The sequence below is a fragment of the Eucalyptus grandis genome, chromosome 6 (genome assembly GCF_016545825.1).
Source record: "Eucalyptus grandis isolate ANBG69807.140 chromosome 6, ASM1654582v1, whole genome shotgun sequence".
NCBI lineage: Eukaryota > Viridiplantae > Streptophyta > Magnoliopsida > Myrtales > Myrtaceae > Eucalyptus > Eucalyptus grandis.
In genome coordinates, this window is record NC_052617.1 from 41,378,735 (window position 1) to 41,400,796 (window position 22,062).

The 22,062-nt window shown below is 41.5% G+C and overlaps 4 protein-coding genes across 4 annotated transcripts; all 4 read right to left on the minus strand.

Moving 5' to 3' along the window:
* Positions 1 to 931: 931 nt before the first annotated feature.
* On the minus strand, positions 932 to 1,611 carry LOC104452013 (ethylene-responsive transcription factor ERF020). Its single transcript, XM_010066553.3, has one exon. It carries the CDS (start codon positions 1,529 to 1,531, stop codon positions 1,064 to 1,066), a length of 468 nt encoding a protein of 155 aa, XP_010064855.1. The 5' UTR covers positions 1,532 to 1,611; the 3' UTR covers positions 932 to 1,063.
* A 3,465-nt stretch (positions 1,612 to 5,076) lies between these two features.
* Positions 5,077 to 7,705, minus strand: LOC104449816 (hypothetical protein). Its single transcript, XM_010064086.3, has 3 exons — positions 7,205 to 7,705; positions 5,541 to 5,801; positions 5,077 to 5,438 (listed from the first exon to the last, which is right to left on the minus strand). Exons 1-3 carry the CDS (start codon positions 7,631 to 7,633, stop codon positions 5,250 to 5,252), a joined length of 879 nt encoding a protein of 292 aa, XP_010062388.2. The 5' UTR covers positions 7,634 to 7,705; the 3' UTR covers positions 5,077 to 5,249.
* A 1,555-nt stretch (positions 7,706 to 9,260) lies between these two features.
* Positions 9,261 to 14,658, minus strand: LOC104449817 (tRNA modification GTPase MnmE). The gene is made up of 10 exons (XM_010064087.3): positions 14,202 to 14,658; positions 13,782 to 14,083; positions 12,930 to 13,068; positions 12,655 to 12,776; positions 12,308 to 12,511; positions 11,633 to 11,692; positions 10,645 to 10,783; positions 10,140 to 10,258; positions 9,773 to 9,997; positions 9,261 to 9,641 (listed from the first exon to the last, which is right to left on the minus strand). The coding sequence occupies exons 1-10, from the start codon at positions 14,383 to 14,385 to the stop codon at positions 9,447 to 9,449; spliced, it is 1,689 nt and encodes a 562-aa protein (XP_010062389.3). The 5' UTR covers positions 14,386 to 14,658; the 3' UTR covers positions 9,261 to 9,446.
* Positions 14,659 to 15,195: 537 nt separating this feature from the next.
* On the minus strand, positions 15,196 to 18,786 carry LOC104449818 (pentatricopeptide repeat-containing protein At1g71490). The gene is given in 3 exon segments (XM_010064088.3): positions 15,196 to 16,189; positions 16,192 to 17,777; positions 18,564 to 18,786. Coding segments are annotated over 2 exon segments (2,151 nt in total). The 5' UTR covers positions 17,720 to 17,777; positions 18,564 to 18,786; the 3' UTR covers positions 15,196 to 15,566.
* Positions 18,787 to 22,062: the final 3,276 nt, after the last annotated feature.

Consider the following 22,062-nt stretch of genomic DNA (forward strand, 5'->3'; position numbering starts at 1 on the left):
GTAAACTCGGATCTTAAAGACCTCGGAAGTCCGGTGTACTCAGCTACGGGCTCCAATGTTAGTGAAAATGTGGAGCATAAGGAAGATTAATAAATGTTTGAAACCCTCATTGTTTTGTAGACTTTGTTTCTATATATGAGCTTGTATTATATATGACATGGGTTATTATTATTATTATTATTATTATTATTATTATTATTATTATTATTATTATTATTATTATTATTATTATATATATAAGTGTGGTTTGGTTTTGAAAAATTATGACCCTACATTCCTATTTCATCTTGTTATTGTCTAGGGATTATTTATTTGCTTCCGCATGCGTATTAAAATAAATGGATCGGCGACGCGTCCTAAGATATCGTTATTTAATCGATCGCGGAGAGATGGGCACGTGAGGATTAGGGCGTGACAGGCAGAGTGACCGTTATGCTTCAAATATACATCCATGGTCAAATTGTTTTAAGTCAGTTGAACGTGAATACACAGTCAGAAGGCAGAGGAGTTGAATATAGCGATGGTCAGACAATCTATCAGTTTCCATGGGTCGCCATTTCGTTTTCTCGAAACTTTTACGAAGACTTTTCAAGCCTTCACGTGGTCCGAGTTTGGCTCGGTAAAATGGATAAAAAGTGGGGACAGAAATCACAAAAGATGACACCCCTTTATGGGCCCAATAGTGTCCGAATACAACCGTTATCAAAGTCTTCTTCCTGATCGAGATGAGCGTAAAGCTCGGTCTGTATCTGTCGATGACCAGACTGCTTCTGAGTTCATGAACAGTTCGTGAAGAGAATCGCACGATGGATTAGTGTTACTGTCGTCAAAGCTCATCCTACTAGATACAGAAAGTAAGCTCCAGAGCTCATTCTACTAGATACAGAAAGTAAGCTCCATATGAACGTAGCGTTGACATCGCAATGCCATGCTGTTCATGAAATGAGTCTTATCTAATTATTTTCGGTTCCACCAAGCAGTCAGAACACGTCGTAAACTCGCAGTCGAGTAGTGTCGTTCTAAATCTAGTAGTATACACAAGCTAAAATGTGTAAAGGAATGCTCACAGGTAGTCATCCACCGAAATGCTCAAACCATCACCTCCTCCTCTCCCTCCCCGCGTCCCGGAAGAAGCCTCATTCCCTTGCGCACACTCCCAACCGACCTCTGGTCGGTGGCCGGGGCTCGTCCTGTCCGCTTCCTCGTCCGACCTCCTGGCGATGTACCGCGCGTCGACCGCCATGCCGGCGTCCGAGGCGGCCCTCTGCGCCGACCTCGGCGACACGCCGGGCCGCGCGCTGGGCGGCAGCAGCGAGGGGAAGTTGAGCTTGTCGAGGCAGGAGGGCCCGCGGAGGCAGTAGGAGGCGACGTCGTGGGCGACGGCGGCGCCCTCGGGGGAGGTGTAGGAGCCGAGCCAGAGCCGCTCCTGCGTGCCGGGGACCCGGATCTCCGACACCCACTTGCCCCACTTCCTCCGGCGGACCCCGGCGTACTTGGCGTTCCTGGGCTCCTCGGACGACGAGCTGCTCATCCTCGCAAGCTCGCGCGCACACAACCGAGCAAAAATGGCCGGCGCGGCTCTTGCTGCTGCTCCTCCTTCTCGTGCGGGTGCGTGGGGTGTGCTCGTGCGTGTAGATGGTGGGTGAAGTAGGAGCGGAGGAGAGAGCGCTTATGTATAGGTTGAACATGGATGCAAAGTCAGAAGGGCACAGGCATCCCCATAAATGGTCGGAGGATATTCGAGACATGGCAAGAGAGTTACGACCGAAACAGGGTCAAAATTTTCAAAGGTCAAACGTTGAACAGAATGGGGGAAAAGGGGCTTGTCCTTCTGTTTCCTTTCTGGAACGATAGATTTGGGGATGTGGGGGTGGGGAAGGACGGTGGGATTGGCAACTCGTTTGACCAATATCGAGGGGACCAACGAATGGAACGGAAAGATTCGGGTTCGGTCGGGTGGGGGCGGAGTAATTAGTACGACACGACGTGTTGAAGAAATTAAAGGTCGGGGTTTGGAGATTGTGGGGTGGGGCGGGGGGAGGCCGTGGACAGTGTGGAGGTCACGTGGGGTTTCCTTTGATCATAAGAAGGTTTGGCTGACTCTAACGGGCCGGGCCCCAGTGACTTTGTGCGCTCCTTGGAATGAGTCAAGTGGGAAAGTCGGTGACCTTGATACCTGCCTTTTTTTCTTTTGCCAAAATGATTTCCAACATGCGTGTGTATACATATACACACATATTTAAATATATTTACTCTTGTGTGTATTACGCCGTTTATGTTGAATTGGGCAATGAACATATGATTAAAGTTTCATGTGATGAATGATTTTATTATAGAATGAAGTAACGCTCATTTTTTTTTTCTTAACAATCAACCGACTACTCTAGTTAGTAAGGCTAATGGTTAATGTCCTAACGGGTTTTCGGTTTGAGCGTCAGATGAAGAAAATGGTCTATGAGTGATACAATAAGTTATCGTCATACTTTGATTTTGAGGTAGTTTGGATTAAGAGTTAAAAGTGGAATCTCTCCCTTGGATTATAATATTTTAACAATCATTTTTTCTTTCTTCGATTTTTTCCCCCTTAGTTCTCGAGAGATATTGAATTACATAAATTTTGAATGACATTCCTATACTTCGTAATTGACATTGACATTTATCCAGTACATGTTACAAAATACCAATTCCTACTATTATGCTAATTCTCTTATCGAGTTTTTCTTATAATTTACAGACTCATCAATCAGTCATCAAGTAGAACAATCATAAAAACTTATTATTGTGATTTCCTACTTGAATGTGAACTCTTTGGATGAGATCGCTCTTATCACCGAATCAATCTAAGTGCTAATTTCCTATTAATACTATACTAAAATGTTTTTGTGTCATTTCAACATAGTACCTTTTAAAGAGGTCAAAAGCTAAAATGTTTTTTCTTTTGTCTTTTTCTTTCTTCTAAACTCTCCTCTGTAGATAAAACCAAACATGGTTTCAAACATAAGCAGAACAATGCTCTAATTCAAATCAAACCTCAACAACGACTCAACTTCTGCAGATACTCTTTTGGATGTACGTGAATCTGTCCACTCCGTCCTTCTAGAATCCTCTTATTGATCATGGCCAAAGTGGGAGTTAGGTCCGACACGTGATAAAATCTAAACGTGCTATAGGGCACACCATATTATCATATCATATCCACTTGCCACCGTTACCACTACAATAGTCAAGTCAACCGTTGACCATGTCCCATTCCACATGATTTGACACCAGGCCTCGAGAAATCGACGACCTCAGCCCTTATGTCATTTCCGATTCTGACACAAAATTGAAGATGAAATTGCATTTACGTTGACAAAGTTGGATTGACCATCCGACCGGATTTTGAATGGTTGCAAGTTGATCAGCTCCAATCGTGCTCCGGAATTTTTATTTTATTTTTTTATGGCATCGATTTGCATCCGTTCAGTTCTACATCAGAGTAGGTTCGTCTCGAGCTTAGATTGAGTCGATCTCAAATTACTCAACATTCAAGTCTTCCCGGACATTGCGCGTTCCAAACTCTTGTCAAATCAAGTTCGAGTCACCGACTTTTCTCAAGCAACTTGAGTATCATTAAGCGGGATTATCGACCCACCGGCCACCCTTGTTGTAGTTGATTCCGACAGGTGATGAAAATATCGCAGTGCGAACTTTTTAGCTCCGAGTCGTCGGTAAACCCCGTTCATACGCCAATGGACAAGTTAGACTAGTTCAATCTAATTTGGCAACTGGTGGGTTCATTCCCTTTACCCATCTTTGGGTCGGGTGGCAGTTGGTTGTTCGCTGGCCGAGCAAGGGGGTGGCTTCAAAGTCACTGCGTACCAAGTAAGAAGGTGGCGGCTGATAGGTAACTCAATTATTGAATAAAAAATCCGTAGGAGTCATTTCAGCACTTTTTACCACGGGATGCTCCAAGAATTTCATAGCTTTGACTCGTTCCACTTGCCACCACCACCACGACCACCACCAATAGTCGCTAAAACTCAATCACGAACGTCCCTTACGGACAGTATATCGACATTTTCCATGGTCATGCAGATCATCTTCGATATTTAAACACATTGTAAGAAGTAGGAACTCACTCGATTGGGCAATTGCCCCGTGTTCGCAGTGCCTTCTTCACCAGAGGTACTATGCCAATAAATCAATTAAGAAAATATTGTGCGAAACAGAGATCCACCTAATAGGAAACAAGCTTCCAACGAGCCTCTGGCAGTAATGCAATAACCTGATGCCCAACCTAAATATAGTTTTTATTTTTAACATGTCGATATCCACACGACATGTTCTCCCATTCCCCGACTAGTTCTTTCTTCTCAGTCAGGTGGAAATATAGAAAGTGACATCAGGAAGTTCCGCCCCTTGAAGAGTTTTTCCCTTTATTTCTTCTGTCTTGAGCTTTTTAACTACCTGCTCCAGGGGATTTAACACTTTGGGAGACCAGGAAAGATAGGAGAGAAATGGGAGTGGCAGGACAAGATTGAGTACATCAGAATTTTGCCCGGTAAAGGGACTCTTCAGAAGCTAAGGTTAAAAGAAATGGGTCGAGATTGGAATGCCTAGGAACAGGCGAAAAACAGACTTGATTTTGCGATCAGATTTGATTTCATACATTTACCTTTGGATTGTTAATGTTCTGCGTCTTTCCGGATCAGTTTCTGTCTAGACGGATCGACAGGAGTTAGTGGCATTCGTAAAGTTATAACAGCTATTTTAGAAGTATTAGCTGATCAAATTGTCACCTGCAAGAGAGCATAAGCACTCTTTGGATAGAAACACTTTAAAGGATATGTAACTCTATAATCTCTAACGACATTATGCAAATCAGGCATGGCAAAAACAGATGAACACACGGAAAACCTATATGCGTCTTGAGCCATCTAACGTTCTAGAAGGAAGACAGTCAGCATGTGTCTTGAGCCATCTAACGTTCTAAAAGGAAGACAGTCAAGTCTTTGTGCTGCTTGGTTTGGCTAATCAAGACGGCAAGGCAAAGCAATCTTGTTCGCTATCCCCACGTGGATCTTCTAGTACATATTGACATAAAAGAATTAAATCTGTGAACGAGAGCATCAAATTCGGAATGCAGTATACTTGTAAACATCTTTTATGCATCCTGAACAGATTAATGTTCCTAAGGATAAGAAGGATAAGATATAAAAACCCTACTGTTCAGGGACTTCCTTCCCATCCTCAAAAGACTTTGGTTTTTAATTGAAAGCATTTGAAACAGCGTAAAGGAAGTCCAGAAATCCAGTTCCTTTAAGAAGTCCTTTCCCGGTCAGCAGTTCGAAATCCAACAACAAGAGAAAACCGATTACTGCAGCTTTCCCATTTATCAGTTCATTCTTTCCAGTGAAACCAAACCCCCCGGGATCTTCATCAACCACCATCCTCACCTAAATGACATGAAATAGGGATTTCACCAAATGAATCAACAGTACTGGCTGATGCTTCTGCTTCAGGAAAAAAAAAATTTACAGAAAGTTTATATGCCTTACCTCATCCACGTTGACATCCGAAGCAGTAATACCAGGTTGAGCCTTCCCACTAAAGACTATCTCCGCAGATGCATCAGATTTCACATTCCCTTTCATGTTAATGAAAATATTCTCTTCGTCGGTCTTCACAGGATAAACAAAGAGTGTCCTCAAAGCGGGAGTCAATGCTCTAAGTACAGGGTTTTTTGGGTACCAATCCTTGATAGCCCCACTTTGTAGATCAAATGTACTATCGGTTGTTGGACAAATTATACAGCCATCCTGTCAACAAGGAGTTAAAGACTTGTCTTCTCAGGCGATCGATTTTTCAAAACATTCGAAATAACAAATAACAGCATAACAAGAAAATAAGCAGAGAACATAGAGAGAACAAAAAAAATTCCCCGTTATATCCAGGCTCAAATAGAATAATGGTTATTCATTGGGGTGTAAGATTATTATTAGTTAGATGCATTTCAGCGCCAGATTAACATATCTGCTATTGAAAATGTCTGAACAATCCTGTAAATAACAGATGCAGCATCTCGAGATAAAAAAGAAATAAATAGTAAGCCACATGATACTGAAACCTGAAACATGGGAGAAAATTGACTGACACACATTGCTGCTGAGAGGGACAGAAGATTTTGCGGAAACTGGAGAATCAGTCTGCCATCTACCAGAGGTTGTTTTAATTAGATATAAAAGGAATTAGACATGGAGTCTTGTTTGCTGTTAGAAGTACGAAAAATTAGCTGCAGAAATAATGTGTGTGTCTGCTGTAAGTAAGGTTCAAGCTTTAGCAAACAATTTTTTCGATTCCCTAAAGAATTTTAATTAGAAAGAAACAGCACTCGTTATCCCTGACGGTTCACCAAAATGCATTAGTAGTCATGTTTTTTGTTTTCGACTATTTGATGTTTTAATCCCTTAACTACAATTTCTATGCGATCTCGGTCCCTAATCCTCGTTTGGGCAAAATTTAAGTTGGCAACCCTTGCTGCGAACTAGAATCCAAGGGTATTCTGAAGCAACTTTTGGACTGTCCATGTAGACTGCTATCTCAGCTTGGTCACTTGCAAGAGTTGGGACCTAATATCCACTCAAATGAGGATTAAGAGCCAAAATCTTACAAAGCTAGAAGTTTAGAGATAGAACCTAAATCCCTTGACAATTAATGATCAAGTACTAAACCAAAAGAATGTTGAGATTTTTAGGATCATGGACAGGATATTATTTTCCCACCGAACAACACAACAACCAAAAAAAAAAGAAAGATAGAAAAGGGAATTGGACTTGGAGATTATCGACTGCCATTAGTCCTACTCCCATCAGGATTGATTACACAGTAGAAAGAGCTTCATGCCCTCAACACACGAGTTAAACTCCCGGTCGTATTCTTCCTTCATAAGTCCCCCTGAAATTCCAATGCTACAAAAAGTTCCTTAATTTGCACACGAACGCGGGACGAAATTAGCTTTTTCTGCGAATCAGACGAGCATGATGTCATCGTTGTGCTCGTGCTTCGCACATGTGTTGATTCCATTGGGATCTACACTCACGCAATTCCATGGGCATTTCCACAAAATACGACTCCTGACTCACGCCTCGCGCCAAACTGACGAGGCCTATTCCTAGTCGACAAGCCTTATTTGCACATAGAAACCGAGCAGAACCGAAGTTACCTGGGTGAGCTTGGCATTGAGCAATCCTTCGCTGTAAGCGCCCTCGGCGGGCGACCTGTTCTCGATGGCGAACACCCGGTCCTTGTACCACAGCAACAGTATCGTCTCCCCGTCCTGTATGATCACTCTCCGCTCTCCCTTCGGGAGCGCCGCCAGCGGCACCACCGGGACCCAGTTTTCGCTCGACGACGGCGACGGCGAAGAAGAGGAAGGCTCGTTGTCCGCCAAGGAAACCTCCGTCGCCTCGCACGACACCGCTCCCCGACCGCCGGCCGGGGCGATCCTGGGGCGGCTCAGGCGGAGCGAGCGGGCGTGGAGGCGGCCGGAGGCGCGGGAGCAGAGGAAGGGCGACTGCGAAGGGGCGAGGGAGTAGCTGCGGTTGGGGAATGCGGGCGCTAGCGGCGGCGAAGCGGAAGGTGCGGTGGCCATGGAAGCTGCAGAGAGAGAGAGAAAGCGGCGAACTGCGAACTGCGAAGCGCGAAGAGAGAGAGAGAGAGAGATTTCGGTCGCCACAAAAATTTTAATTGATTTTAGTTTGTTTTAGATTTTTGCTTTTTTTTTGGTTTTATTATCGGCGGATAATGAGAGGATGCTGAGAACTGGGGCCCGCTGCGGATGACGGCCGCGGTGGACGCTCGGGATCCTCAATTCCTTTTCTTAATAAGATCCCAAAAAAAATAAAAAATAAAAAAAGAGCCAATTTTTTCTAGATTTTGATTTTGTTAAATAAATTGTACAAATTCAAGGTCCATTGGTACTTTTAACTCTCATGGAGATGCGTATGTCAGGTAAAGCATTCGACAAGGAAAAGAAAAAAAAAAAAAGTAAAGCAATTTCGAATATATTTATAATCACTACAAAACCATAATGACTATTCCAATAATCTAACACGTCTCTATAGCTAGATAGATGGACCCCGAATTCATCATTTTCCCTAAGCCAGGGGTACAACATAGAACTTTAAAAGCCTTCTTGGCAACTTGCCAAACAGTGTTTATTTCTGTTCTTTTGTTCTCAAAATAAATTTAGTAAAATTTTTATTCCTGAGAATAAATTTATTTTTTTGTTCTCGAAAATAGATTTGAAACAGAATCGAAAATAAAAAAATAAAAAATAAAAGTTTACTCTTTGTTCTCGAGAATAATTCTAAAATCAAATCAACCTATTTTTCTTTTTCCTCTTCTTTTTCTTGTTCTTCTTCTCTCTCCTTGTTATTCAAGTGTTGCCGTTATCGCCGCCATTGCCGTCTGCTGCCACTGTCCGCCATTTGCCGTCAACGAGCTCGCCGGTGGCCAAGCGAGCCTCGCCCGGGCCTCCCCCGGCCACCAGCGACTGAGCAAGGCTTGGCCGACAAGGCAAGGCCTTGTCAAGGGCTAGCAACACTGCGGTGAGGTCATCATCCCTCATCTAGTCGATCGTCGATCATCCCAAGGCCCAGCAATCGACCACCTTGAAGAAAAAGAAGAAGGAAAGAAAAAAAGGAAAAAATAATAAAATTACTTTAAAAAAAATATTTGAAATAGGAATTAAAATTTTACTATATATAGAATACATATTTAATTTTGTATTTTAATTTATTATTTAGTATTTATATTATATTTTATTATTTACTATTTAATAAAAATTTGATTAGTTAATATTTGTATTACTTATTATAAATATAATTAATCAATAGAATTTCTATGATTTGATAAAATTTTCTAATGGAATAGAATTCTAAATTAGAATTCTTTTGAAATTGAAAATCAAATATGATTTCTTCGCTCATAAGAAGACAATTATATCGATGAATAGTTTATGAGAATTCAATATCAAAGTTATAAAAGGTAATTAAAAAAGAATTGGAATAGAAATTTTATGCGAAATTGTTCTCAAATGTAATAAAAAAGAATCATTTCTAATAAGAAAATGTCTCCAGGAACACAATGGTTATCAAACGCGAACTTAGCTCCTTACACAAGAAACGCACCAGTCAGTTCTCGAGCCTTAAACACGCACTCCTCAACATTGCTTTTGCTAATTCGAATTGAAGGGTGATATAAATTCAGGACGAGCATGACCAAAGTTCGATGAAAAAGTTGAATTTCACGAGATGACCAACGTATAAGGTGATAGTTTCGATCGAAGGAGAAAGACGCGGAGGACAGAGGCGGAGCGCTTCGCAATTCCCATGCAAAGGAGGGCAACAAGAATCCATTAAGGTTGGTTGGTGGGTATACGCTTTAGATATTGGCGTCCAAATCTATTTACCAATGCAAAACTTGCCAAAAATGTTGGACAAAACTTCTTCAGAAATGTCTTCTCCACTTATCTGACCCAAAGCTAGTGCAGCATCTCTCAAATCGATCGTCCAAAAGTCAAGCGGCAGTTCTTCCCCGATCGACGTCTCCAATCTCTTGAGAGCTTCCTTAGTCCGAACAAGCTGCCCGCATTGCCTCTGTACATAGACAATCCGCTTGCAGTCAAAACGCCATGTCAAGATATAAAAAGGACTCGAAATGGCTCCACAGCATTCAACAGCATTAACAATTTCAGCAAGATCATGTCCCAGAGACATTAGGTGCTAACCTGGTTCACAGTCCACCGACGCCCACCTGCAGGGATCCTGTTGAGACCCACAATCTCTGAAACTGCCCTTTCCAGGTCTTGCACGCCATGACCAGTCAAAGCAGAGGTGAATACATGCTTACTGAAGAAACCACCGTCTGCACCATCCCATTCCAAGTGAACAGATGGGACACGGTCCATTTTGTTGATTACAAGAATAGCCAGAGTTGAGGACCCGCTTGATTTCTGCAGTAGCAAAAGAAGCCGCTTGATCAGCGTCAATAAGACACTCCTGTCTATATAATATGATATTTGATTGAGTCAAGAGACATTGTAGAGAATATGACTGACATTATGACGATGCCATTATTTTTGTTTTTAAGCAGACCTGAATGGATTTAACTCTCTCAAGAAGCTTAGCATCTTCTGAAGTCCATCCATCAACTGCACTTATTACCATGATTACGACATCAGCACCCACAGCGACAGCTTCAGATCTCTCCACTCCTGGAGAAAAGACACAAGAAGACAAAAATTAAGGATGAAATAGCCAGGCATTTGAAATTAATGGCAGCAATACGATATGTTACACTCATGAATAAATATAAAACTCCGAATGCCAAACTTAAGATCAGTAAAATGGGGGTAACATCTGTGTGATTCTGAATTTTGCAGCAATGACCAAAACTCTGACGCATTAATTAGAGTGTGGTTATCCTGTCACCCGAAAGAGGACAAGATGAGGAATTTGATGGTAAGTATGGTAATATACAATTTAGAATCCAATATCATCGCACATATGAAGACTTCTTCGTCACTTCAAAGAATTAGAGTTCGCTAACAAAAACAACTGGGTATTCTATCCTTCAACAATAAAAAAATTGCTCTCTTACCAATTTTCTCCACGACATCGTTAGTTTCCCTGATGCCAGCCGTATCAAGCAGTGTCACTGGAATGCCATATACGGTAATGCCAGCTTCAACCACATCCCGGGTGGTTCCAGCAATTTCTGTGACAATCGCTCTCTCACTCTGCATGCTAAATTTAGACACAGGACTCAAGGATAGGTACCATGGAACAGAAAATGAACAAAAATATCATCCAGAGCAATATCAACTTGAAGTGAAATCTTGTCTCAATATGTGGCATCAATAAATATAAACAAGCTTATGATTACTCGACAAGAATCCCAAAGAGAACGAACTACTAACCAGCATCCTATAAGCTATATGAGGAAAAATTTCCCAAAGAGGAACTGCACTACTAACCAGAATGCTATAAACACGGGACTCGAGGAGGGGTACCATGGAACAAAAAACGAACAAAAAAGTCACCTGGAGCAATATCAACTTGAAGTGAAATCTTGTCTCAATTTGCGGTGTCAATAACGGAGGCATGGTTGCAAATCTAAGCTCTAACATAAAAGCACAGCATTGAGTTTCAGACATTAATCATTCTATGCATGGAAAAGAAACTGGTGCATTGTTTGTTGTTTAGTAATATAGATCTGTCCACAGCTTTAGCAGGATTAAGTAGAGATGATCGTCCCTGACCAACCATATCTGTTGAGGTTACTTTTCCCTGTAATTTCAGTCAAAAGCCTCATCAGATGGAATATGACCAGAAACAGGTTCACAAGAAGGAGTTGGGTTCCTGAAGTAGGTGAAGGCACTGGCAAATTGGTTATTCCTTCTTGAGTTCAAGAAAATTTAAGGAATTTCATCCCTATAATAACCAGACAGGATCAGCAAAGTTAGTCATGTTTGTGTTCTCAATCATGATCTAGCATTACGCCTGAGGCTTCTATTGATAACACCTAAGAATGGGACCAAAAACTAACTTATGGTTGATAAGAAATTATTTGCTTTGCCAAAACATACCTTGCTCCAAGCATTTAGAAGGCTCGATTTCCCAACATTTGGGCAGCCAATAATTGCAATCTGTAGGTAATAATTATAATACAATGAGTAGACAGTTCCAAAGCTTATATATAGACAAAAAGAATATAAAAAAAGACATGCAGGACTATTACTTAAATGAGCAGGAGTTGGAAGAACTATAATTATACTTCTACACAGATCAGCAAAAACCATTTTTAAAACAAACATATATTAATGAAAAGTAAAATCTCTTGCCAAGTGATCAGTCTATGTTTGATTTTAATTAACATTCAAATGATGATTGAGGCAAGTCAAATTGAAGTACAAAAACATACAACATATAATAGCCTTCTCTAAGTATCTAAAACAAATTTCCAAATGATTGCACATAAGGAATGATTCATACAGTTGGTGTACTGGGACATTTTCATGAGTGCGAAGAGAGGGCTTAACGAAACAACAGTTAATAATCTTAACAACCATAAGCTCTAATCAAATGAGCACTAAGATATTAGATCCATCTAACTAGGGCATTGTCATTTGAAAAATGTTATGCCAGAACCATGATTTAATTAGTACTAAGTTCACTTGCAACAACGACATAAAGATTGCACAGTGAAGAGGAACTTATTACACCAGTGTTTCAGCAGCCTTTACTACGTTCTCACTATTTACCTGCAAACCAGATTGAAGAAACTTGTCATAGTTGGCTGTTTCCAAGGCCATCTCAACATCTTTCACCATTGAATGTATGGTATGCACGATTAAATCTAAGTCAAGAGGAGGCATCTCGTCATCAAAATCAAGTCGAGCTTCAATCTCAGTAAGCAATTCAATGCACTGTGATCTTAATTTTTTGACCAGAGAAGAGAAACCGCCCTGCCAAAAGTTACAAATCTTAAATATTTTCAGTCTCAAACTTTATATCTCAATCTAAAGTTTAACAAATACAATTCAATGCATGAGACTGTGACATCTAGCAAAGATGTTGCATGACAGGTTTTCATCTTGAAAAAACATGCCTGAAGTCCAGCTAATGCTGCGTCTGCTGCAACCACCGACTTTGCTGAAATTAGCTTTCCAACGTTTTCGGCCTGGGAGAGGTCTAGGCGGCCATTAAGAAATGCACGGAGAGTGAACTCACCTGGATGGACAAGAAATGTAACTTTTATAACAGTGAAAGCATCTAAAGAGCCTAATAATACCATTCCTGAATTAGCCAAGTCAATATGGTTGATTTGAATGTTTCAGCCATATCATAGTTAATCAAAAAGCATTTAGAAAACAGAAGACTAACCTGGCTCTGCAAGCCTTGCCCCTGCTTCAAGACAGGCCCTCAAAACCCTATGTAGACAAATGTCACTTCCATGACATTGAAGTTCAATGATATCTTCGCGGGTGTAAGACCTTGGAGCTAACATTGGTACAGCCAAAACCTGATTGACATAGTGAGGAATACAAATGTCTGATCAATATTGAACCGCCCTTTTCCAGGAAAAAATGTGAAGTGAGGAGGAGGAAGCTTAAGCGAGCAGGAGGAAGCTTAAGCTATCATATCTTTTTAATTAGTAGAAGCTTAAGCAATAAAATAAGCAGCCTTATAAAATGCACATGATATTCCTCAGTGCCTGTCCATGAGTGGATGCTGCGCAGACTTTATTTCCTTACCCCACTCTCAACGTTCACCAAGTATTACAATGACAATAGCAGCTAAGTTGATGCACTATGTGATGTCAAGGGTCAACCTATCGAGAATGTAGAGCAGACTAACTCTAATGCTACCAATAATATCAGAGGCAGACGCGACACAAACATGATCATACTACCAAGAACTCCAATCCACCATAAAAATGGTGAATGGCATAGAGTGGTCTCACAAAACCTGTGATCCAAACATACTCAGATTACACTTCATGTACACTGCCTAGACAATCGATCAAACCGGAATCATTACAGATGATGCCAACAACAAGCCCCATGAAAAACCAAATAGCTATGCTGTTTGAATCGCAAACCGAAGAAACTTTAACCATGCTAACTTGATTGCAAGCACTAAAATGGACAGTACTCTGCCCTCTAGAATAAACAAAACATACGCTAAAAGCACTATCCTGGTAGAGTTTCATTGAATTGGAGAGAGAGAGTGAACCTCATCAACGACATTCCCATCGGAATCCATAACCAGACCATATTCTACCATATGGCTAGTGGGCCGCCAAGAATTCGACGACAGACTCCTCCTCCTCCTGTTTTTCCTCGCTGGCCGGAAAACCCGACTTGCAATCGCTACGGCGGAAGGACCAGACAACCGCACAATCCCGACCGCGCCAGGCGGACCCCCGACCGAAGTCACGATCGCGGCAATCGTACTCGAACTCTCGACGCGTTCGAACCCATCGACAGCACCGGAGCACCCCACCCGCTCATCGTTGTTCAGGACCAGCGTCCTTTCTGCCGCATTCAATCAAAAAAGGAAGAAAAATCAGCAAAAGAATGAGAAAAAAAAAAAAAAAAAAAAAAAAAAAAAAAAAAGGCGCGGATTGGGATTGGGCATGTGTAAAGATTGCACCTTTCGGGGTGAGATGAAACTTGGGGCGTGTGGAGAAGGCCTTCCGGGGCTGGGAGAGTAGGGAAGAGAGCGGCTTCTGGAACTGGTTCAAGATTGACGAAGCGGCGAACAGATGAGGCGTTAACGGCGGAGATGGTCCGAAGAGATGGGCGACGATGCAGCGGAGAGCTGGAACGAGAGACATTGGGCAATCGCCGGGGCAAGCTAGCCAATCAGTGGGATAGGCGAACTCCCTTAACCGACCATGAGCATCGGCTCCTCCTCCGAATCCCTTTAACCGGAGAAGAGAGAGAGAGAGAGGAATGAACTGGGAACGAGGTGAAACAGAGGCAGCTGACGACTTGAGCGACGGGGAAACTGGGAAATGGGACGAGAGACGGCGGCGGCGGCGGCGACGGCGACGGGCGCTCGACGGATGGCTGGAAGGCGGTGAGGCTCTCTCTGGGAGAAATGCACTAAACAATTATCGTCAGCTCTAGAAATGGACATGGGCCGTGCGTGGCCCACAAACCTGTCGAGTTTAGTGCGCAAAACCCTTCGAGTTTTACTTCGTAACTTGTTGCTCGTAAATCTATACATCTATCTCTATGTTGCTCTGAACTTAACAATTTGAAATTTTTTTTATCCAAATCTTTTCAATTTTTCCACTGTTGGCAAAATTCGATAGAAATAGAGAGATGATTGAAACTCCAAGTCCAAAGGAGAAGAAAACCAACAAGATGCGGCAGTCCGTCATTATTTTAAAACTTTCTTTTCGAGCGAAATTTTTTTTTTTTTTTTTTTTTGGTTTGGGGGTTGGCGTTCTGATTCATCTATCAATCTAAGCGCCCGATGTATCTGGCCAGGAAATTTAAAAAAAAAAAACTAGCGGCTTTTATTTACTCAATAGTTCTAGCTCTACAATCAAATTCAGAAAGTGAAGTACGTTTCACGACTTCGGGGAGTTTCATCCAAACATCAGTGAAAGCTAGGCAACGCTTTTACTTGCCGAACATTGAAATGAAGCTATTAATCATTCCGGGGCCACACACGGTACACAATCTCAAGCTTCTTAATATAGCATCACTTGAGACTGTATAGGAAACCAGCTTGACCTTCAGACGTTAGGAAAAATGGACACTGGACATCAGTTAAGGAGCAACAAGAAGAAAATGTTCCATCTTGTGTTTTACATCCATGTTGAAACCAAGGCATATTCACGATTCTCCCTATACTTGATAATAAACTAATCTCAACGAAGTGCATTGTAGTCATTGCGGTGTCCACGGCAAATATAATTGCAGACTTTTGACAGAACCTTACTACAAAAGAAGAATACACCCCAATACTTCGAACCCATTGACCATTTTCCTGCACGAGTTGACATTAGAAATTTGCAACTTCTGCATTCATGTCCTCATAGTCAATATGACCAGCATCCTTCATTACATCGCTCAACCCCTCCATTAACGGGTAGACCTCACGAGCATGAGGACTTGATGCATCATCCGCAACAAAAGGTGAAACAACAGACCCCGCGTCCAACCAAGCACAACCAGGCGCCTTTTTGACACCCATGTCACGCATGAGAGCCCTCACCACTGCGAGCTTATTCCAGCAACCAGCAGCAGCGTACATGTTAGCTACGAGCACATAGTAACCTGAGTTCTCGGGCCTCATCTCCAACAGTTTTCCTGCTGCCCATTCACCCATCTCTAGATTCCTATGCTTTCGACAAGCTCCTACAAGAGTGGCCCACATGGCAGGAGTGGGTGAATGAGGCATTCGGGAAATAATATCCCTCGCTTTAGATAATAAACCGGCCCTCCCATACAGATCCGCCATGCAAGCATAGTGCTCTAAATGTGGAGTTATCAGATAAACTCTCTGCATATCCTCAAACAACTTTTCACCCTGGATGACCATCCCAGCATGACTACAAGCTGAGAGGACTGCAGCCATCGTTACATGATCTGGTGTGATCTGTGAAGCAACCATTTCTTCAAAAATCTTAATGCAATCCATCCTTCTCCCTGCATCCCATACCCAGCGATCAGCGAAGTATATGTTACCGCGTCCCTCTGTGTCATCATGTCAAATACTTTTTTAGCTTCCAAAACTTCACCTGAGCGTGCATACATGTCCACAAGAGCATTCCATAACAATAAATGGTTCGCAAAACATTCTCGTCGTACAATGTAGCAATGGAACTCCCTACCATGCTGGAGGTTTGCCACTCTAGCACACAGGGGAAGAACGCTCGCAATTGTGACAAAATTTGGTTCAATTCCTGTCAACAGCATTTCTCTAAAAAGCAAGGAGGCTTCCTCAGATCTTTCCATGTGGCAATAGCCAGAAATCATTGAGTTCCACGTAGTGATAGTTTTCTCCTCTGTTGATTGAAACAAAATATAAGCATGCTTTAGGTCGTTGCACCTGGAATACATGGTAATCATAGCACTTTTCACATTATTGAACCCGTGATAGTAACTACGGACAGCAGAGCCATGAATCTCTTTGCCCATCTTCAAGGCCCCTATGTGAGAACATGCTCCCAAACCAATGATCATTGTCACACAATCCAAATGATTGCTGCGAATTCTAATTTGAGAGACCAACTCCAATGCAGCTCGGTAGTTACCCACCGATAAGCAACCCCCAGCAATAGTATTCCAGGTTACACTGGTTAATTCAATACCATCGGCCCACATGCTCTCAAACAGTTTGAATGCTTGCTTCCACTTACCCTTAAATGCATAGGCAGATATAAGGGTATTCCAAGAAACGGCATCCCTCTCTTGCATTTGTTCAAACATGCTGCGGACAACGTCAATCTCTCCAAACCTTCCATACATGGACAGCAATGCATTCTGGACAAACAAGTTCCGACCAAATGGACTATCAGCGATTAATTTATGAACTTCCTTCCCAAAAGCAATATCAGTCTCTTCGCCACAAGCTTTGAGAACGGAAGGGTAAGTGAATTCATTTGCTCTAATTCCCTTACCCAGCATCTCTCTAAAGATGGACATAGCTTCCTTACACAGCCCATTCCTAACATGACAAGAAATGAGAAGATTCCAAGCAAAAGGCCGCGATACATCAGAAGTCCTGACAAGAACACTTGCATTGGAGAGGAGATTGAACGCAGTATAAAAATTAACCAGCCTCGGAACCAGAACAGGGTGATGCTGAAGACCCAAGGAGATGATTTGTGTGTGCAGCTGTTTCCCTTGGAGGAGTAGCTTACGGTTGGTGCACAGGAGCAAAAGAGAAGATGCAGAATGTGGCAGAGAATCCCTAAAGCCAGAGGAAGAAGAAGAAGAGGAGGCATGAAGCCTGATGACAGAGAAGGTCCTAAATGCATTGGACAAGTCACCTTGCTTAATGAAGCCTTCGAGCAACCTCGAAAGAGAATCTATCATCAATTCATCACTCGACGCAGAGTCCAACTCCACCCGTCTCCATTGTTTCGGTATGAACCTTTGGATAATGGACAGAGAGAGGCGTCCTGGAAGTGACGGAGACGGGCAAGGCATACATCATCGACAACATTGCAGTGTCACCAACTTCAAGCAAGGCACTAATGTCACAGACCTAGGGCAATATTGAAAATATAATGAATATTAATTGGGATAGACAGTAGATAGAAAGATTCAATCTCTATCGTAGGATCAAAGGGAGATCTACAGCCATAATTAACAGGATTCACGTATAAATAAGTCGCTTTCCCAAAAATCCAACACAATAAGAACTGATAGAAAATGGAAATCGAATCAAAAGAAGCTAGTTGCTGCACAGTGACGATCTCAAATGACGGCCCGCAGCACTACACGCATGATGCTACTCAATCGCTAACCTATCGAACATACTCCTCAAGGTACTGCATAAGGTCGTTTCTCCAAAACCACATAATAGATTGAGTTCCTGGAGCCACCAAATTCCTAACTATACAAACAGATATTCGGCAAAGATGCAGGCTCGTATGTTTTTAGCTACCAAGGCATCTTTTTCAACTAGAGGAACAAAGAGGGACCGTGGGACGATGATGAGAGCACGCCTCAAGAGCTGCAGCGGACCTGCGCCACTAAGGGTGATCAGTTCCCGGGCAGGAGGCCCCGGAACGGGCGGTATCTCCTATCGATTCATTTCCAGATAGTAACAATTCAAGACCAATCCCCCAAATCAGTCTCCCATCCGTGGACAACATACAGGCAACATACACACGCTCGAGCAGGCGCACGGGATCGTTCTCGGCCATTGTCCGAGCATCAGTCGCCGAAAATGGAAAATTCCCCTTAATCCACAGCAGTTCAAAAAGGCAATGAATCAGATAAACCCAGCCACAAGAATCAATCAATTGCGACGAAAGAAGTTACGTACAGGAGAGGGAAGCGATGGACAGAGGGCGGCGTCCAGCAGCCGCCGCCGCCGCGAGCGAGAGGGACAGAGGGTGGCGTCGAGCCGCCGCCGCTGCCGCCGCGAGCGAGAGGGACCGAGGGCAGTGAGGCGGGAGGCTTGAGGTGGGAGGAGCGAGACTGAGGGCGAGCGACGTGAGGCTGCGAGAGGCGCGAGGCTTGAGCGGACCGCCGACTGAGAGCGGGGCATGCGAAGGGCAATTTAGGGATTTTAGCGTGACCTTATTAGGGTTTCAGTTTTGTTGTACTAATAATAATAATAACAAATAAATAAAATGATCCGATTCAGGTGATCCAGGTGGAGGGGTCTGGAATCAGGGACCCGAATCGATATTGGATCCAAATTTTAGGAATTGGGAATGGTCCAAAATGGTCTGATCATTTTGCCCACCTCTACTTGCCAAAGTCAAATAAGGGTGCGTTTGGTAACATTTATGTTTAAAAATTGTTCAGGAAAAACTATTTCTGTTTTAATGAACAATTTTTAACTAAAAACGCGTTTAATAAACTTGTTCAAAAAATAAAAAAAAAAAATGAACAAAAACACATTTGATAAATTTATATTCTTTTTTTTTTTTTTTAATTTTTTAATATCTTTATTCTTTTTTTTTTTTTTCTTCTTTTGGCCGGTGCCGCCGCCTCCGCCATGGCCGGCGACCGCCGACGAGGGCCGGTGGCCTCACCTAGCCATGGCAAGGCTCGCCAACCCGGCGAGGCCGAGCTGCCGTGGTTGGGCGAGGCTCGGCCTTGCCTTGGCCGGGCGAGCTCGGGCTCTCCCGGATCCGGCGAGGCCGAGCTCGCCCAACCATTGACGAGGCTCGTCCTCGCCAAGCCACCGCCAAGCGGCCCTCAATGGCGTCGCCGATCATGGCCAAGGTGGGTGATCGACCAAAGAAAAAAGAAGAAGAAAAGAAATAAGAGAGAGAAAATTTGTTTCTCTAAATTGTTCCAGAAACAAGAAACAAGTTTTTTTTTGTTTCTTGTTTTGTTCCAAATTTGTTCATGAGAACAAAAAAAAAAATAGATTTGGAACAAAAAAACGCAAACAAACTTCGTTTATTCTTTTTGTTCCCCGGAACAAAAAAACAAAAATTCTGTTCATGAACAAAAAATAAGAATACAAACAAACACTGCCTAAGTGATGCCAAAAAAGATGAAATGTCACACGAAAAGAGAGGAGGTTTCAAGACATCACTGGAGCAAGAAAAAACTTAGAGAGACGCAAATTCTACGTTGGCTTTAGAGAGTCATGATGCTTGATCTCACCAGACTTGCAATATTGATTGATTCCAAAAGAAATTGGAGAATTCTAATGATTCACATAAAGTGCTAGTAATTTACAAAATTTTGCAAATTGAAGAGATGTCACACATTAAATGAGTACAAAACTATATATGTTGTTTATTCTGAATGCTGGTATCGATCTTATTACAGCAAAATAATTTTTTTTTTGGTAACCAAGGACTCCACCACGGACCCCATGCCCGAACGGCTCCTGAGGGCCGGGCCCCTATATCTCGGAGGAGACTAGCCCAGCAACCCACCGTCAAAGCCCCCATTTAAATCGTTAACAATTGCGAGTTTCGAACTCTCGACCTCTACGATGAGGGAGGAACTCTCAACCAACATAGCTACCCACGGATAGATATTACGGCAAAATAATTCAACTCGTCATACTAATTTATTCCCTAATTAAAAAAAAAACACACGACGTAAAATTGTAATATTTTGTTAATCATTATACAAAAATATTGAATATTTAGAGCACGTAGTAATAGGATTCAATAAGAAGGATTAAAGTATAACTCATAGCTTTCCTTCTTGGGTTAATACCCTGAAAAACCCCAAACTGGTACACTTGTGACAAATTTACCCCAAACTATTTTTTTTACCACAAAAAACCCTAAACTGATATATGTTTGACAAATTTACTCCAAACTGGTATACTTGTGACAAATTTACCATTTGTTAATTTTTATTAAATTTTATTCTCAAATTATTAAGTTAAATGACACGTGATAATTGACCAGTATACCAATTTAGGACTTTATGCTCCGTTTGTCACAGTTTACAATTTTTGTGATTTTTTTGTGGTATTAATCCAATTTAGCAAAGGATATATTTGTCACAAATTTACCATTATGGGGTTTTTTGCAGTCAAATAAATTAGTTTGGGGTAAATTTGTTATAAATGTACCAGTTTATGGTTTTTTATAGTCAGTCGGGGTAAATTTGTCACAAGTATACCAGTTTGGGGTTTTTCATGGTAAAAAAAATAGTTTTTGGTAAATTTGTCACAAATGTACCAGTTTGGGGTTTTTCAGGATATTAACCCTTCCTTCTTTTGTTGGATTCTTCGGCCTCGTGTCATCAACTTGGCGTGGAAGAAGTCAACAAGCTAATTTGTATGGAGCTTTCTCCAAAGTAAAATGGTATCTTCCAATTAGAAGTGATTTCTTCAAAGTTATCTTCCAATTTCATATAATTTCAGTTTTTTTTATGGAAATTCCATATATTCTTTTTGGTCATCATTTGATGTCTCAATTTCTTTTGGCAAGAGTGGATGAATATATCACCATCCATGACAATATACAGGAAGAGCATTGGTCAAATATCGTGCGAAAATATGCAATATTCAATTTGTATCTTTGAAAGAAGGTTACAATATTTTTATTTTTCTTTTCCAAGGATGCGTATTAGAATTTCCTTGATTTATTTTCAAAATAATATTATTCAAATATTATCCTTTTCTTTTTTTATGAAAATTTTATTGCCAACAGTTGATTGTTAAAATATTTACATCTATTGATGCTTCAAGTTATTTAATTTTTACAACTTCATAAATTCTAATCCAGATGTATCATTTTTTTATGGTTAATAGGATCTGACTGACGTTAATATGTTTGACATATGTTCTATAGCATTCTAATCAAAACGGCGAAACATTACAGCCTGTGATTTACAGGCCCAATACATTAACATATCACTGAGAACAAATTGAAATTTCAAATTAAAAAGAGCAAGATATAATGTATAAAATTCACAATTAAACTTGGGCACCAAGAGTTTAAAAACTTGTGAAAATACAATCGAATCTTATAATTTTAAGACAATCCATTCTAGTTTTAAAATTTATTAAGTTAGTGCAACCGAATCACTCTATTAAGATGATAACTTCGTTGTAAATCTGCATTTGATTAGACGGTTTGATGTATTGAGTCTGAAATTTACAAGTCAACATCAAAGTGCCCCTCCTAGTAACGATCTCAAGGTAAGTTTCCCAGCTTATACTTAACCAATCACCAACTCGTAATTATTGATTAATCAGTAAGGCTTTGCTGCTTGGTAAGAGGGGATGAACATAAGAAAAATACTTAAAAACTCAAATTTTCCTTTGGAAAAAAAATCCACATTTCATCTAAATTCTCATCCCATCAATTTTTCCTCGTTTCCCCAAAAATCAC